At 43.6% G+C, this 17,881-nt stretch overlaps 1 protein-coding gene across 2 annotated transcripts in view; it reads right to left on the minus strand.

The window, feature by feature from the left end:
- The window catches only part of LOC105492875 (spermatogenesis associated serine rich 2), a 168,443-nt gene that overhangs the window by 76,931 nt on the left and 73,631 nt on the right, over nucleotides 1–17,881 (minus strand). For both annotated transcript variants that reach the window (XM_011760202.3, XM_011760204.3), the window contains exon 2: nucleotides 346–613. In XM_011760202.3, coding sequence (XP_011758504.1) covers nucleotides 346–370 — 25 coding nt within the window. In that variant the 5' untranslated portion in view covers nucleotides 371–613. The remainder of the gene's footprint in view (nucleotides 1–345; nucleotides 614–17,881) is intronic.

The following is a 17,881-nucleotide window of genomic DNA, read 5'->3' on the forward strand; positions in this document are numbered from 1 at the left end:
TTACTCTTGCTCCACTGCCTTTCTCTAGAAAAATGTCAACTCAAACAACATAGAACATCCTGCAACAAGCTAGCCCTCTTACCACATCTCCGTAACATATGTTCAGTATTCAAAAATGCATCTTCAAGATAGTAAGTATATCACAATTTGATAAGTTTGTGTGAATAGAAAAGCTATTGTTATATGAATTAATTCTCAGACTGGTAATACACAAAGCTGTAATCTAATATCCATATATACTTGTAAAACCATTCAAAACACATTAGGACAGTTTTTAAATATACAGCTATAAATGGGGATCATTACAACTATGCTTTTAACAATTTATGCCCACATGTATCTTACCCTTCTGGCTCTGTTTCCTGGACATTGCTGTTTCTTCAATCTCAAAAAATATACAAGAAAAGTATCCTTTTGCCTTGTCTGAATTTTGAGTGTAGGTATCTCTGATTTAAAAGTGGGCAATGGAAGTGTGTAGTTGGAAGCAAAAAATACGAAATCCTGCTGTTGGAAATTCTGCTCACTAGCTGTCAATTTCCTTTCCTTTTCTTGTATCGACTTCTTATCAGGAAGTATCATTGCAGATATTCATGTCTTCTTTTCCAGGGAGATTCTGGAGGGAAAAACACACACATATACTATTACAGTAATGACTATCTGTACAAAATTTCTGAGATATCCACAAGGTTTCTTTTGTATTTCTCTGTACAAAACTAGTTTTAAGTACTATAGAAACAATGTAGCTGCTGAAAAGCAGAATTTTTCTTAAGAAAACTTAATCTTAGAATCAGATTATCCCCTTAGTTTAGAAAGTATGTTCTCTTAGTCTTCTTATCTTTTGTATCCATCTGAAATATCCCCATCTCTGCTTCGCAAACTAAAATGTTACCTCTTACCACTCCCCAAGATCTTTCTTTTTTTTTTTTTGAGATGAAGTCTTGCTCTGTCGCCAGGCTGGAGTACAGTGGCGTGATCTTGTCTCACTGCAACCTCTGCCTCCCAGGTTCAAGTGATTCTCCTGCCTCAGCCTCCCGAGTAGCTGGGACTACAGGCGTGCGACACCACGCCCAGCTAATTTTTGTATTTTTAGTAGAGACAGGGTTTCACCATATTGATCAGGATGGTCTCTTATCTCTTCACCTCGTGATCCATCTGCTTTGGCCTCCCAGAGTTCTGGGATTATAGGCACGAGCCATCTGATCTTCCCATCCAAATCAAGGGTCTATTCTCTTCCTCTAGAATTTCTTTTTGTTTTGTTTTTTGTTTAAGACGGAGTTTCGCTCTTGTTGCCCAGGCTGGAGTGCAATGGTGTGATCTCGGCTCACTGCAACCTCCGCCTCCCGGGTTCAAGCGATTCTCCTGCCTCAGCGTCCTGAGTAGCTGGGATTACAGGCACCCACCACCACACCTGGCTAATTTTTTGTATTTTTTTTTTTTTTTTTTTTTAGTAGAGATGATGTTTCACCATATTAGCTAGGCTGGTCTCTTGACAAGGCTGGTCTCAAGCTCCTGACCTCGTGATCTGCCTGCCTTGGCCTCTGAAAGTGCTGGGATTACAGGTGTGACCCTAGAATTTCTTTTCTTTTCTTTTTTTTTTTTTTTTGAGACGGAGTCTCGCTCTGTCACCCAGGCTGGAATGCAGTGGCCGGATCTCAGCTCACTGTAAGCTCCGCCTCCCAGGTTTACGCCATTCTCCTGCCTCAGCCTCCCGAGTAGCTGGGACTATAGGTGCCCACCAGCTCGCCCAGCTAGTTTTTTGTATTTTTTTAGTAGAGACGGGGTTTCACCGTGTTAGCCAGGATGGTCTCGATCTCCTGACCTCATGATCTGCCCGTCTCGGCCTCCCAAAGTGCTGGGATTACAGGCTTGAGCCACCCCGCCCGGCCTAGAATTTCTTATATCTAACCTCTTCTCAGGTTTCCCAGCTCAAATACAGCTGTAAAAAATATATGGGGGTGGGATGTGAAATGTTGAGAAACACACTCACCGTACAAACCCAAAGAATGGACTTAGAGGCTCGAAAAACAGCAAATGTGAGACTTTTTAATAATGGTCTAGCCAGGTGCAGTGGCTCATGCCTGTAAGCCCAGCACTTTGGGAGGCTGAGGCAGGCAGATCACCTGAGGTTGGGAGTGCAAGACCAGCCTGACCAACATGGAGAAACCCCGTGTCTACCAAAAATACAAAATTAGCTGGGCGTAGTGGTACACGCCTGTAATCCCAGCTACTCAGGAGGCTGAGGCAGGAGAATCGCTTGAACCCAGGAGGCGGAGGTTGTGGTGAGCCAAGATCGCGCCATTGCACTCCAGCCTGGGCGACAAGAGCGAAACTCCATCTCAAAAAAATAAATAAATAATAATAATAATGGTCTTGCAAGATCAGGTGTTAGGTGGGCAAGCACACTGGGACAGTCACAACAGGTAATTTATCTCTTAGCGTACAAGTCCCTCCGCCAGTTCCTCAGTGGTTAAGTACTGTGGGGTGACAATCTTCCCAGACGTTGCCAAAGTTTATTATCCCCCTTATAAGGTTATACCCCATTCCCTTCCCCTCTTAAGTTTTGATTTCTCAATAACGAAACTTTCTTCCCTTTTATGGGCGGATCCCTCCTCAACATTCGCTTCACTTAGTGTGACCTCCTAGGCGCATGAGCTGTGTGGTTTGTTACATTTGCAGGCCAGCTGCCAGTACTTAGATTTATCATGCCTTAACAAACCATTTAAAATGTTTTTTCACATGAAAGGAGGGAAGTGCAAGCCGGGCGCGGTGGCTCAAGCCTGTAATCCCAGCACTTTGGGAGGCCGAGACGGGCGGATCACGAGGTCAGGAGATCGAGACCATCCTGGCTAACATGGTGAAACCCCGTCTCTACTAAAAAATACAAAAAACTAGCCGGGCGAGGTAGCGGGCGCCTGTGGTCCCAGCTACTCCGGAGGCTGAGGCAGGAGAATGGCGTAAACCCGGGAGGCGGAGCTTGCAGTGAGCTGAGATCCGGCCACTGCACTCTAGCCTGGGCGACAGAGCCAGACTCAGTCTCAAAAAAAAAAAAAAAAAAAAAAAAAAAAGAAAGGAGGGAAGTGCAAAGGAATTTTAACATGGAAAACTGAAACATCAAAATGAGATTAGTCCATACTGCAGGAAGCTCCTTTAAATTACAAACATACAAATGTTGTTTTTCTATATTAGTAAACATTTTAAATATACATGCCCAAGATTCCTGGGTAAAAAAAACCATAAGTTCCTGCCAGCAGAGATGAGCTAACAATTTAAAAAAAATAATAAATAAATAAATAAATAAAGAGATGGAAACTGCAACCTCCACCTCTCGGGTTCAAGTGATTCTCCTGCCTCAGCCTCCTGAGTAGGTGGGATTATAGGCATCCGCCACCACGCCCAGCTAATTTTTGCATTTTTAGTAGAGATGGGGGCTCACCATGTTGGCCAGGCTGGCCTTGAACTCCTGACCTCAAGTGATCTGCCCGCCTCAGCCTCCCAAAGTGCTAGGATTACAGGCGTGAGCCACCGCGCATGGCCAATTTTTTTTTTTTTTTTTTTTTTTTTCTCTAGAGACAGAGTCATGCTCTTGTTGCCCAGGCTAGAGTGCAATGGTGCCATCTTGGCTCACTGCAACCTTCGCCTCCTGGGTTCAAGCGATTATCCTGTCTCAGCCTCCTAACGAGCTGGGACTACAGGCACCTGCCACCATACCCGACTACTTTTTGTATTTTTAGTAGAGACAGGGTTTCGCCATGTTGGCCAGGCTGGTCCTGAAGTCCTGACCTCCAGTAATCCATCTGCCTCGGCCTCCTAAAGTGTGGGATTACAGGCATGAGCCATCATGTCTAGCTGAAATTGTTTTTTTTTTTTTTTTGAGACGGAGTCTCGCTCTTTGGCCCAGGCTAGACTGCAGTGGCGCGATCTCGGCTCACTGCAAGCTTCACCTAAGGGTTCACGCCATCCTCCTGCCTCAGCCTCCTGAGTAGCTGGGACTACAGGTGCCCGCCACTGCGCCCGGCTAATTTTTTGTATTTTTAGTAGAGATGGGGTTTCACCGTGTTAGCCAGGATGGTTTCTATCTCCTGACCTCGTGATCCACCTGCCTCGGCCTCCCAAAGCGCTGGGATTACAGGCATGAGCCACTGAGCCCAGACGAAAAATAATAATTTTTTAAAGCATAGGATGATAGAACTCTTATACCTGGACACCTGACTGGAAAAACGTTTACAAAATGAAATGCAAGAAGGAAAGGAGAGTACGCTTATAAGAAATATTTTCCAATTTGAAAAGAGGTCTAGACTGAAGAGTCAAGAGGCAATTCTGTGAAAGTTTTAAAAATATTTCATCAAGATTAAGAACTTCTACAAACCACAGCGGGACCTCAGGAAAAGCAGTGTGAGTATTTGAAACTTACCATCTTCCAGAACACTGAGCCAAGTTGAGAGAACCAGCCAAAGCCTACGGAAATACATGGAATATACCCCTGGATATGGCACACTTAAAAAGATTTTAGAAAAAAGAACAGAACTCAGATCTGCCAAAAATAACTGAACCCTTCAGTGGCAAGCTTCTCAACAGCACATGTCCTCAGGTTGAAGAGGATGAGGCCAGGCATGGTGGCCCACGCCTGTAATCCCAGCACTTTGAGAGGCCGAAGCAGGTGGATCACCTGAGGTAGACCAGTCTGACCAACATGGTGAAACCCCACCTCTACTAAAAACACAAAATTAGCTGGGCATGGTGGTGCATGCCTGTAATCCCAGCTACTCGGGAGGCTGAAGAAGGAGAATTGCTTGGACCTGGGAGGTGGAGGTTGCAGTGAGCCAAGATCACACCACTGCATTCCAGCCTGGGCAACAAGAGCAAAACTCCATGTCAAAAAAAGAAAAGAAAAAGAAAAAGAAAAATGAAAAGAGGATGAAAGCAACAATCGACAACTAACCATAGTGGATGAGCAGGGGTGCGTGAGATAGGTCCCAAAGAAGACTAGAAACATATCAAGGATATTTCATCTATACTCTGTAGCTACAAACAAAAAGGTGTAAACAGAGCTATCCACATGTAACATGAAGAAGATAAACAAAAATGACATAGCAACTATCAAACCTACTATAAAAAAAGAGAAATACAATGAGAGAAGAAATTTCCATGCAACAGATGAAGAACCCAATCTGGAAAACAATATAAGCCCTCAAACCAAAAGTAGGTTCCTCCTTGAATACTTATTTGAATATTTCAAATGAGAATGTGAATTCAAGTTGAATTTAAAAAAAAACTATAGGTCGAGAGCAAGATGGCCAAATAGGAACAGCTCCAGCCTCCAGCTCCCAGAGTGAGCGACACAGAAGACGGGTGATTTCTGCATTTTCAACTGAGGTACCGGGTTCATCTCACTGGGAAGTGCTGGACAATTGGTGCTGGTCAGCTCGTGCAGCCCGACCAGCGAGAGCTGAAGCAGGGCGAGGCATCGCCTCACCTGGGAAGTACAAAGGGGAAGGGAATCCCTTTTCCTAGCCAAGGGAAACTGAGACACACAACACCTGGAAAATCGGGTAACTCCCACCCTAATACTGTGCTTTACCAAGAGTCTTAGCAAACGGCACACCAGGAGATTATATCCCACACCTGGCCCGGAGGGTTCCACGCCCACGGAGCCTCCCTCATTGCTAGCACAGCAGTCTGAGATCTAACTGCAAGGCGGCAGCGAGGCTGGGGGAGGGGTGCCCGCCATTGCTGAGGCTTCAGTAGGTAAACAAAGCCGCGCAGAAGCTCGAACTGGGTGGAGCCCACCACAGCTCAGGGAGGCCTGCCTGTCTCTGTAGACTCTACCTCTGGGGACAGGGCATAGTTAACAAAAAGCAGCAGAAACCTCTGCAGATGTTAATGACTCTGCCTGACAGCTTTGAAGAGAGCAGTGGATCTCCCAGCACGGAGGTTGAGATCTGAGAACGGACAGACTGCCTGCTCAAGTGGGTCCCTGACCCCTGAGTAGCTTAACTGGGAGACATCCTCCACTAGGTGCAGACTGACACCTCACACCTCACATGGCGGGGTACACCCCTGAGACGAAGCTTCCAGAGCAAGAATCAGACAGCAGCACTCGCTGTTTAGCAATATTTTATCTTCTGCAGCCTCTGCTGCTGATACCCAGGCAAACAGGGTCTGGAGTGGACCTCAAGCAATCTCCAACAGACCTACAGCTGAGGGTCCTGACTGTTAGAAGGAAAACTAACAAACAGAAAGGACACCCACACCAAAATCCCATCAGTACGTCACCAGTATCAAAGACCAAAGGCAGATAAAACCACAAAGATGGGGAAAAAGCAGGGCAGAAAAGCTGGAAATTCAAAAAATCAGAGCGCACCTCCCCCTCCAAAGGAACGCAGCTCATCACCAGCAACGGATCAAAGCTGGATGGAGAATGACTTTGACGAGTTGAGAGGAGAAGGCTTCAGTCGATCAAACTTCTCAGAGCTAAAGGAGGAACTACATACCCAGCGCAAAGAAACTAAAAATCTTGAAAAAAGAATGGAAGAATGGATAACTAGAATAATCAATGCAGAGAAGGCCATAAACGAACTGACAGAGATAAAAACCATGACACAAGAAATATGTGACAAATGCACAAGCTTCCGACTCAATCAACTGGAAGAAAGAGTATCACTGATTGAAGATCAAATGAATGAAATGAAGCAAGAGGTCTAGAGAAAAAAAAGGAAAAAGAAATGAACAGGCCGGGCGCGGTGGCTCAAGCCTGTAATCCCAGCACTTTGGGAGGCCAAGACGGGCAGGTCACGAGGTCAGGAGATCGAGACCATCCTGGCTAACACAGTGAAACCCCGTCTCTACAAAAATACAAAAAAAAAACTAGCCGGGCGAGGTGGCAGGCGCCTGTAGTCCCAGCTACTCGGGAGGCTGAGGCAGGAGAATGGCGTAAACCTGGGAGGCGGAGCTTGCAGTGAGCCGAGATCACGCCACTGCACTCCAACCTGGGCGACAGAGCGAGACTCCGTCTCAAAAAAAAAAAAGACATGAACAAAGCCTCCAAGAAATATGGGATTATGTGAAAAGACCAAATCTACGTCTGATTGGTGTGCCTGAGAGTGAGGGGGAAAATGGAATCAAGTTGGAAAAACTCTTTAGGATATCATCCAGGAGAACTTCCCCAACCTAGTAAGGCAGGCCAACATTCAAATTCAGGAAATACAAAGAACGCCACAAAGATACTCCTTGAGAAGAGCAACTCCAAGACACGTAATTGTCAGATTCACTAAAGTTGAAATGAAGGAAAAAATGTTAAGGGCAGCCAGAGAGAAAGGTCGGGTTACCCACAAAGTGAAGCCCATCAGACTAACAGCAGATCTCTTGGCAGAAACTCTACAAGCCAGAAGAGAGTGGGGGCCAATATTCAACATTCTTAAAGAAAAGAATTTTCAACCCCGAATTTCATATCCAGCCAAACTAAGTTTCATCAATGAAGGAGAAACAAAATCCTTTACAGACAAGCAAATGCTTAGAGATTTTGTCACCACCAGGCCTGCCCTACAAGAGATCCTGAAGGAAGCACTAAACATGGAAAGGAACAACCGGTACCAGCCATTGCAAAAACATGCCAAAATGTAAAGACCATCGATGCTAGGAAGAAATTGCATCAACTAACGAGCAAAATAACCAGCTAATATCACAATGACAGGATCAAGTTCACACATAACAATATTAACCTTAAATGTAAATGGACTAAATGGTCCAATTAAAAGACACAGACTGGCAAACTGGATAAAGAGTCAAGACCCATCAGTTTGCTGTATTCAGGAGACCCATCTCACATGCAGAGACACACATAGGCTCGAAATACAGGGATGGAGGAAGATCTACCAAGCAAATGGAGAACAAAAATAAGCAGGGGTTGCAATCCTAGTCTCTGATAAAACAGACTTTAAACCATCAAAGATCAAAAGAGACAAAGAAGGCCATTACATAATGGTAAAGGAATCAATTCAACAGGAAGAGCTAACTATCCTAAATGTATATGTGCCTAATACAGGAGCACCCAGATTCATAAAGCAAGTCCTTAGAGACTTACAAAGAGACTTAGACTCCCATACAATAATAATGGGAGACTTCAACACCCCACTGTCAACATTAGACAGATCAACGAGACAGAACGTTAACAAGGATATCCAGGAATTGAACTCAACTCTGCACCAAGCGGACCTAATAGACATCTACAGAAGTCTCCATCCCAAATCAACAGAATATACATTCTTCTCAGCACCACATCACACTTATTCCAAAATTGACCACATAGTTGGAAGTAAAGCACTCCTCAGCAAATGTAAAAGAACAGAAGGTATAACAAACTGTCTCTCAGACCACAGTGCAATCAAACGAGAACTCAGGACTAAGAAACTCAATCAAAACCGCTCAACTACATGGAAACTGAACAACCTGATCCTGAATGACTACTAGGTACATAACGAAATGAAGGCAGAAATAAAGATGTTCTTTGAAACCAATGAGAACAAAGATACAACTTACCAGAATCTCTGGGACACATTTAAAGCAGTGTGTAGAGGGAAATTTATAGCACTAAATGCCCACAAGAGAAAGCAGGAAAGATCTAAAATTGACACTCTAACATCACAATTAAAAGAACTAGAGAAGCAAGAGCAAACACATTCAAAAGCTAGCAGAAGGCAAAAAATAACTAAGATCAGAGCAGAACTGAAGGAGATAGAGACACAAAAAACCCTCCAAAAAATCAATGAATCCAGGAGCTGGTTTTTTGAAAAGATCAACAAAATTGATAGACCACTAGCAAGACTAATAAAGAAGAAAAGAGAGAAGAATCAAATAGATGCAATAAAAAATGATGAAGGGGATATTACCACCGACCCCACAGAAATACAAACTACCATCAGAGAATACTATAAACACCTCTACGCAAATAAACTAGAAAACCTAGAAGAAATGGATAATTTCCTGGACACTTACACTCTCCCAAGAATAAACCAGGAAGAAGTGGAATCCCTGAATAGACCAATAGCAGGCTCTGAAATTGAGGCAATCATTAATAGCCTACCAACCAAAAAAAGTCCAGGACCAGACGGATTCACAGCTGAATTCTACCACAAGTACAAGGAGGAGCTGGTACCATTCCTTCTGAAACTATTCCAATCAACAGAAAAAGAGGGAATCCTCCCTAACTCATTTCATGAGGCCAACATCATCCTGATACCAAAGCCTGGCAGAGACACAACAAAAAAAGAGAATTTTAGACCAATATCCCTGATGAACATCGATGCAAAAATCCTCAGTAAAATACTGGCAAGCCGAATCCAGCAGCACATCAAAAAGCTTATCCACCATGATCAAATGGGCTTCATCCCTGGGATGCAAGGCTGGTTCAACATACGCAAATCAATAAACGTAATCCAGCATATAAGCAGAACCAAAGACAAAAACCACATGATTATCTCAATAGATGCAGAAAAGGCCTTTGACAAAATTCAACCTTTCATGCTAAAAACTCTCAATAAATTCGGTATTGATGGAATGTATCTCAAAATAATAAGCGCTATTTATGACAAACCCACAGCCAATATCATACTGAATGGGCAAAAACTGGAAGCATTCCCTTTGAAAACTGGCACAAGACAGGGATGCCCTCTCTCACCACTCCTATTCAACATAGTGTTGGAAGTTCTGGCTAGGGCAATCAGGCAAGAGAAAGAAATAAAGGGTATTCAGTTAGGAAAAGAAGTCAAATTGTCCCTGTTTGCAGATGACATGATTGTATATTTAGAAAACCCCATTGTCTCAGCCCAAAATCTCCTTAAGCTGATAAGCAACTTCAGCAAAGTCTCAGGATACAAAATTAATGTGCAAAAATCACAAGCATTCTTATACACCAGTAACAAACAGAGAGCCAAATCATGAATGAATTCCCATTCACAATTGCTTCAAAGAGAATAAAATACCTAGGAATCCAACTTACAAGGGATGTAAAGGACCTCTTCAAGGAGAACTACAAACCACTGCTCAGTGAAATAAAAGAGGACACAAACAAATGGAAGAACATACCATGTTCATGGATAGGAAGAATCAATATTGTGAAAATGGCCATACTGCCCAAGGTAATTTATAGATTCAATGCCATCCCCATCAAGCTACCAATGACTTTCTTCACAGAATTGGAAAAAACTGCTTTAAAGTTCATATGGAACTACAAAAGAGCCCACATTGCCAAGACAATCCTAAGTCAAAAGAACAAAGCTGGAGGCATCACGCTACCTGACTTCAAACTATACTACAAGGCTACAGTAACCAAAACAGCATGGAACTGGTACCAAAACAGAGATATAGACCAATGGAACAGAACAGAGCCCTCAGAAACAATACCACACATCTACAGCCATCTGATCTTTGACAAACCTGAGAAAAACAAGAAATGGGGAAAGGATTCCCTATTTAATAAATGGTGCTGGGAAAATTGGCTAGCCGTGAGTAGAAAGCTGAAACTGGATCCTTTCCTTACTCCTTATATGAAAATTAATTCAAGATGGATTAGAGACTTAAATGTTAGACCTAAAACCATAAAAACCCTAGAAGAAAACCTAGGGAATACCATTCAGGACATAGGCATGGGCAAGGACTTCACATCTAAAACATCAAAAGCAATGGCAACAAAAGCCAAAATTGACAAATGGGATCTAATTAAACAAAGAGCTTCTGCACAGCAAAAGAAACTACCATCAGAGTGAAGAGGCAACCTACAGAATGGGAGAAAATTTTTGCAATCTACTCATCTGACAAAGGGCTAATATCCTGAACCTACAAAGAACTCAAACAAATTTACGAGAAAAAAACAAACCCCATCAAAAAGTGGGCAAAGGATATGAACAGACATTTCTCAAAAGAAGATATGCATACAGCCCACAGACACGTGAAAAAATGCTCGTTATCACTGGTCATCAGAGAAATGCAAATCAAAACCACAATGAGATACCATCTCACACCAGTTAGAATGGCAATCATTAAAAAGTCAGGAAACAACAGGTGCTGGTGAGGATGTGGAGAAATAGGAACACTTGGCCGGACTCGGTGGCTCACGCCTGTAATCCCAGCACTTTGGGAGGCCGAGGCGGGCAGATCATGAGGTCAGGAGATCGAGACCATCCTGGCTAACACGGTGAAACCCCGTCTCTACTAAAAATACAAAAAATTAGCCGGGCACGGTGGCAGGCTCCTGTAGTCCCAGCTACTCGGGAGGCTGAGGCAGGAGAATGGTGTGAACCCGGGAGGCGGAGCTTGCAGTGAGCCGAGATCCCGCCACTGCACTCCAGCCTGGGCGACAGAGCGAGGCTCCGTCTCAAAAAAAAAAAAAAGAAATAGGAACACTTTTACACTGTTGGTGGGATTGTAAACTGGTTCAACCATTGTGGAAAACAATATGGCGATTCCTCAAGGATCTAGAACTAGAAATACCATATGACCCAGCCATCCCATTACTGGGTATATACCCAAAGGATTATAAATCATGCTGTTATAAAGACACATGCACATGTATGTTTATTGCAGCACTATTCACAATAGCAAAGACTTGGAATCAACCCAAATGTCCATCAGTGACAGACTGGATTAAGAAAATGTGGCACAGCTGGGCGCGGTGGCTCAAGCCTGTAATCCCAGCACTTTGGGAGGCCGAGATGGGCGGATCACGAGGTCAGGAGATCGAGACCATCCTGGCTAACCCGGTGAAACCCCGTCTCTACTTAAAAATACCCAAAAAAAAAAAAAAAAAAAAAACTAGCCGGGTGAGGTGGCAGGCGCCTGTAGTTCCAGCCACTCGGGAGGCTGAGGCAGCAGAATGGCGTGAACCCGGGAGGCGGAGCTTGCAGTGAGCTGAGATCCTGAGATCCAGCCACTGCACTCCAGCCTGGGCGACAGAGCGAGACTCCGTCTCAAAAAAAAAAAAAAAAAAAAAAAAAAAAAAAAAAAAGAAAGGGGGAAGAAAATGTGGCATATATACACCATGGAATACTATGCAGCCATAAAAAAGGATGAATTCATGTCCTTTGTAGGGACACGGATGCAGCTGGAAACCATCATTCTCAGCAAACTATCACAAGAACAGAAAACCAAACACCACATGTTCTCACTCATAGGTGGGAACTGAACAATGAGATCACCTGGACTCTGGAAGGGGAGCATCACACACCGGGGCCTATTATGGGGAGGGGGGTCGGGGGAGGGATGGCATCGGGAGTTATACCTGATGTAAATGATGAGTTGATGGGTGCTGACGAGTTGATGGGTGCAGCACACCAACATGGCACAAGTATACATATGTAACAAACCTGCACGTTGTGCACATGTGCCCTAGAACTTAAAGTATAAAAATAAAAAAAACTATAAAATAAACGATAAAAATAGAAGAAAAATAAATCTGATTGCAAAGTTAAAGAAAAACTGGAAAAAATTATGGATCCAATAAGTCAGAAATAGCAAGAAACAGAATAGACACAGATGAAAATAGAATGAATGGAATGAAACAAACCCTTCAGAAGAAAAAAACAGAGAAAAGCAATTATAATAGAACATTAGGGAACAAAAAATGATCCAATCTAAGAATAACTGGAATCAATACAAGGACTTAGAAATTATAGGACTTGGCCAGGCGCAGTGGCTCACGCCTGTAATCCTAGCACTTTGGGAGGCCAGGGTTGGCGGATCACGAGGTCAGGAGATTGAGATCATCCTGGCTAACATGGTGAAACCCGTCTCTACTAAAAATACAAAAAATTATCTGGGCGTGGTGGCACGTGCCTGCAGTCCCAGTTACTCGGGAAGCTGAGGCAGGAGAATCGCTTGAACCCGGGAGGTGGAGGTTGCAGTGAGCTGAGATTACACTACTGCACTCCAGCCAGGTGACAGAGCAAGACATCATCTCAAAAAAAAAAAAAAAAAAAAAAAATTATAGGACTCAATAAAGGGAACAGAAAAATCATTTACAGATAATAAACAGGCAATTTCCCTTTCAATAAAGACCTGAATCTGTTCATTCCCTACCACCTCCAATCCATCAGAAGAATCCCATCTGTTCCACCTTTAAAATACATCCAGAGTTGAACCACTTCTCACCACCTCCACTGCTACTACCCTTGTCGAAATCACGAGAATCTCTCATCCTGAGTCTTCTATTCTGCCATTCTCACTTCTGTTTCACTATGGCTGCTATTAAAATTATAAGACAGCATATGTCCCAATTCTGCTGCTGAAAGCTCTCGGGAAGCTCCCCATTTCATTTAAAATAAAAGCCAGTCCTTACAGTGGCCTAAGCGGTCTTGTCTGTTCTGATGTCCTTCCTTTACCTTTACTCCACTGGAGCCACACTGGAGCCTCTTTATCATCCCTTTTACACTCTAGATACGCTCTCACCTTAGGGCCCTGAAGGTGTTCCCTCTGCCAGGAATGTTATTTCCCACAGTTATCTACATGGAATACTTCCTCAATCTCCTTCAGGTCTTTTATCAAATGTTATCTTCTCTGTGGTTATTCACAAGAAACCTACTGAACCTGCGGTAAGAACAGCGGCAGTCTACGGCTGCTCCCATGACATACCCCTAAGTGAGTGGGAAAGGTAGTTCTACCAAGGTAGGGAAAGCCATGAAAACCAGCAGCTTCACTGACAGAGGGGGCTGACTTGTGAAGCAAAGCACAGAAAAACCCCATGCCCACAGGCCGTAACAGTTCGCTTTCTTGGTGGCAAACAAGCAAGACCAAGGGCTCAGCTAGCCTGAGGTTGCTGTCATGGCTAGTGCAAGCAACAGAACAGGAGATTGGATAGAAATTTAAAAGGGAAATCCAGAAACAAGACTAAGGGACCTGGGCACTATGGCTCATGCCTGTAGTCCCAGCACTTTGGGAGGCCAAGGTGGGGGGATTGCTTTAGCCCAGGAGATCAAGACCAGCCGGGGCATCATAGCAAGACTGTGTCTCTACAAAAAGTAAAAAAAATTAGCTGGGCATGGGGATGTGTGCCTGTACTCCCAGCTACTCAGGAGGGTGAGGTGGGAGGATGGCTTGAGCCCAGGAGGTCGAGACTGCAGTGAGCCATGACTGTGCCACTGCACATCAGCCTAGGCAACAGAACAAGACCCAGTCACAAACAAACAAACAAACATAGCCTGGCAACAGAGTAAGATCCCACCTCGACAAAAAATAAAATTAAAAAATTAGCCAGGGATGGTAGCACACACCTGTGGTCCCAGCTACTCAGAAGTCTAAAGTGGGAGCACTGCTTGAGCTTGGGAAGTTGAGGCTGCAGTGAGCCATGACTGTGCCACTGAACTCTAGCCTAAGCAACAGAGCGAGACCCTGTGTCAGAAAACAAAGACTACAGGGGACCTTGGTAAATGTTCCACACATTCATGATGCAGATATTGGAGAAAGTCCAAACTATCCACACACCTCTGGCTGACCATAAGCGTACACATAGCAGCAGCAAAGACTCAGAAAGGCCCAGTGGAAAGTAAAAATTATGAGCTTTGAAGGCGGTCACCAACACACAAAGATCTATAGGCAGAGGGTGCAAGCTTTACTGGCTCATGGTGTTTTAGTACAACCTTTAACCAATCGCTAACTGACCAGTAGGATAATAGATACAGATGTAATTTCAGCAAGCCAGACTTTAAAGTTTTTTTTTTTAATTAAAAAAAACAAAAACAGTAAAAACTGAGCAGATCCTTTAGTTTATGAAATCTCATCAATGCTACAAAGGCAAGGGTAAAGGCTGTGTGTACTTTTGAAACTTCATGTGTGATTGATGGTGGTGCTGAGACATGAAAGGCTAGCATGAACGAGGAGAGGTAAGAGCACATGACAAAATTTGGTGGTGCGGAACAGACTTTTTCTTTTTTTTTTAAGACAGAGCCTCACTCTGTCACCCAAGCTGGAGTGCAGCGGTGTGATCTTGGCTCACTGCAAACTCTACCTCCTAGGCTCAGATGATCCTCCCACCTCAGCCTCCTGAGTTGCACCACCATGCCTGGCTAATTTTTTTTATCTTTTGTAGAGACAGGGATTCACTTCATGTTGCACAGTCTAGTCTCCAACTCCTAGGCTCAAGCAATCCTCCTGCCTCAGCCTCCCAAAGTGCTAGGATTATATGCTTGAGTCACCATGCCTGACCCATAATGGATATTTTTTAACTTGGTGTTATGTGTCTCTCAATTCTGAGGCTTTGGTGAGAGGGTATGCAGAGAGCAATAATAGCAAATGATTTATGAATGTTTTTTGTATTCAAAGAACATCTACATCTGTTGGAAAACTTTAAGTGAGTTTTGTTCTTAGATAGCCCACATTAGTTGAATGTATTAAGTGAACCAATACTTGTATTTCCCCTACATCTCTGACAACTACTATAAATGCTATATGATGTGTGCTGTCTTCTGTTGCTGACATGTAAGTGTGGTCACATGAACTGAAGTGGATGGCTTGAGAATACAGACAGGCTTGTGGTATACTCTGCAGGAGTACTTGGAAGCAGAGTTCACTTGTGAGCTCAGGTGTCACAAAGAAGGGTGGACATTCTAATATCTGGTTAGCTACTTAGTGGCTGGGTGCAGTGGCTCACGCCTGTAATCCCCGTACTTTGGGAGGCCGAAGTGGGTGGATCACGAGGTCAGTAGATCGAGACCATCCTGGCTAACACGGTGAAAGCCCATCTCCACTAAAAATACAAAAAAAAATAGTCAGGCGTGGTGGTGGGTGCCTGTATTCCCAGATACTCAGGAGGCTGAGGCAGAAGAATGGTGTGAACCCGGTTTGCTTGCACTGAGCCGAGATCGTGCCACTGTACTCCAGCCTGGGTGACAGAGGAAGACTCCATCTCAAAAAAAAAAGAATGCCATTTGCTGCAATTCTGTGTCCTGTGCTTGGATTTTGTCTTTTTTAGAGCCAGGGTCTTGCTCTGTTGCCCAGGCAGTGGCACAGTCATAACTCACTGCAACCTCAAACTCCTGGGCTCAAGCAATTCTTCTGTCTCAGCCTGCTAGGTGGCTGCAACTACAGGCACATACCACCATACCCAGCTAACTTCTTTTATTTTTTGCAGAGACAGGGTCTTACTATGTTGCCCAGGCTGGTCTTAAACCCTTGGCTTCAAGCAATCCTCCCGCCCTGACCTCCCAAAGTATTAGGATTACAGGCCTGAGGCACTGTGCCCAGCCCAAACTGATTTTTAAAAATAATTTTTTTTTTTTTTTTTTTTTGAGACGGAGTCTCACTGTGTCGCCCAGGCTGGAGTGCAGTGGCCGGATCTCAGCTCACTGCAAGCTCTGCCTCCCGGGTTTTTACGCCATTCTCCTGCCTCAGCCTCCCGAGTAGCCGGGACTACAGGCGCCCACCACCTCGCCCGGCTAGTTTTTTGTATTTTTTAGTAGAGACAGGGTTTCACCGTGTTAGCCAGGATGGTCTCGAACTCCTGACCTCGTGATCCGCCCGTCTCGGCCTCCCAAAGTGCTGGGATTACAGGCTTGAGCCACCGCGCCCGGCCAAAAATAATTTTTAAAAAATATATAAAAACTGAGCAGAGACATTAGCAACCTGCAGCCACATACCACAGTGAGAAAAAGATTCCACAGAGTTAGTCCAGGAAAGTTACTTTAAAAAATAAAAACAATAAAGCAATGACAACCCTCAGGAGGAAAAAACCAGAAATCAAAGTTGCTACAACATAGTAGGTAAAATGTCCAGTTTCAACAAAAAGTTATGAGACATTCAAAAATGCAGGAAAATGTGACCCAAACACAGGAGAAAAAACAACATGGAGTTGGAAATGCCCCCTGAGGAGGCCCAAATGCGACACTTTGCAGACAGACTCCAAATTTCTTTAAAGGACTAAAAAAATATGAGAACAATGCCTCAAACAAAAAGAAAATCTTAATGAAGAGATAGAAATTATTTTTAAAGAGAACCATAGTAAAAAAGTAAAAAATAAAGAGAACCATGATATAAACAGGGCACAAATAAATTTGGAAAATAAAAAAAGACAACCAAATCAAAATTCTGAAAATGAATACTGGAGTAGAAGAAAAAAATCAGAAAACTTGAAGAAAGGACAATAGAAATTATCTAACTTGAAGAAACGAGAGAAAAAACAATGAAGAAATACAAGCCGGGTGCAGTGGCTCATGCCTGTAACTCCAGCATTTTGGGAGGCCAGGCTAGAGTATCACTTGAGGCCAGGAGTATAAGACTAGCCTAGGCAACACAGCGAGACACTGTCTCTGTAAGAAATTAAAAATCGGCCAGGTGTGGTGGCGCACGCCTGTAGCCCCAGCTACTTGGGAGGCTAAGGTAGGAGGAGGGCTTGAGCTCAGAAGGTCAAGGTTGCAATCAGCCATGAGTCTGGGAAACAAAGCAAGATCCTATCTCTTAAACAAACAAACAAAAAGTAAAAATTTTTTAAAAAGTAAAACAGTCTCAGAAGTGTGTGGAGCAATTCAAATATACCACCATACACAAATTAGAAGCCCCAGAAGAAGTGATGTGAAAGAGGACAAAAATAGTGACCAAAAACAATTTACAACTTCATTTTTAAAAAATGTATTTACAGAGTCAGGAAGCTCCATGAACTGTAGCTGCAATACACACAAAGAGATCCACATCTAGACATATCATAGTGAAACTGATTAAAGCCAAAACCAGAAAATCTTGAAAGCAGCAAGAACAAAAATGAAAATAATACTTCATCATGTACAGGGAGGCAACAACATTAACAGCTGACTTCTCATCAGAAGCAAAAGAAGCCAGAAGGCAGGAAATGACATTCCAAGTGCTAAAAGAAAAAAACTAGCAACCAAGAATTTCATATCCAGCA

Source organism: Macaca nemestrina, chromosome 10 (genome assembly GCF_043159975.1).
Source record: "Macaca nemestrina isolate mMacNem1 chromosome 10, mMacNem.hap1, whole genome shotgun sequence".
NCBI lineage: Eukaryota > Metazoa > Chordata > Mammalia > Primates > Cercopithecidae > Macaca > Macaca nemestrina.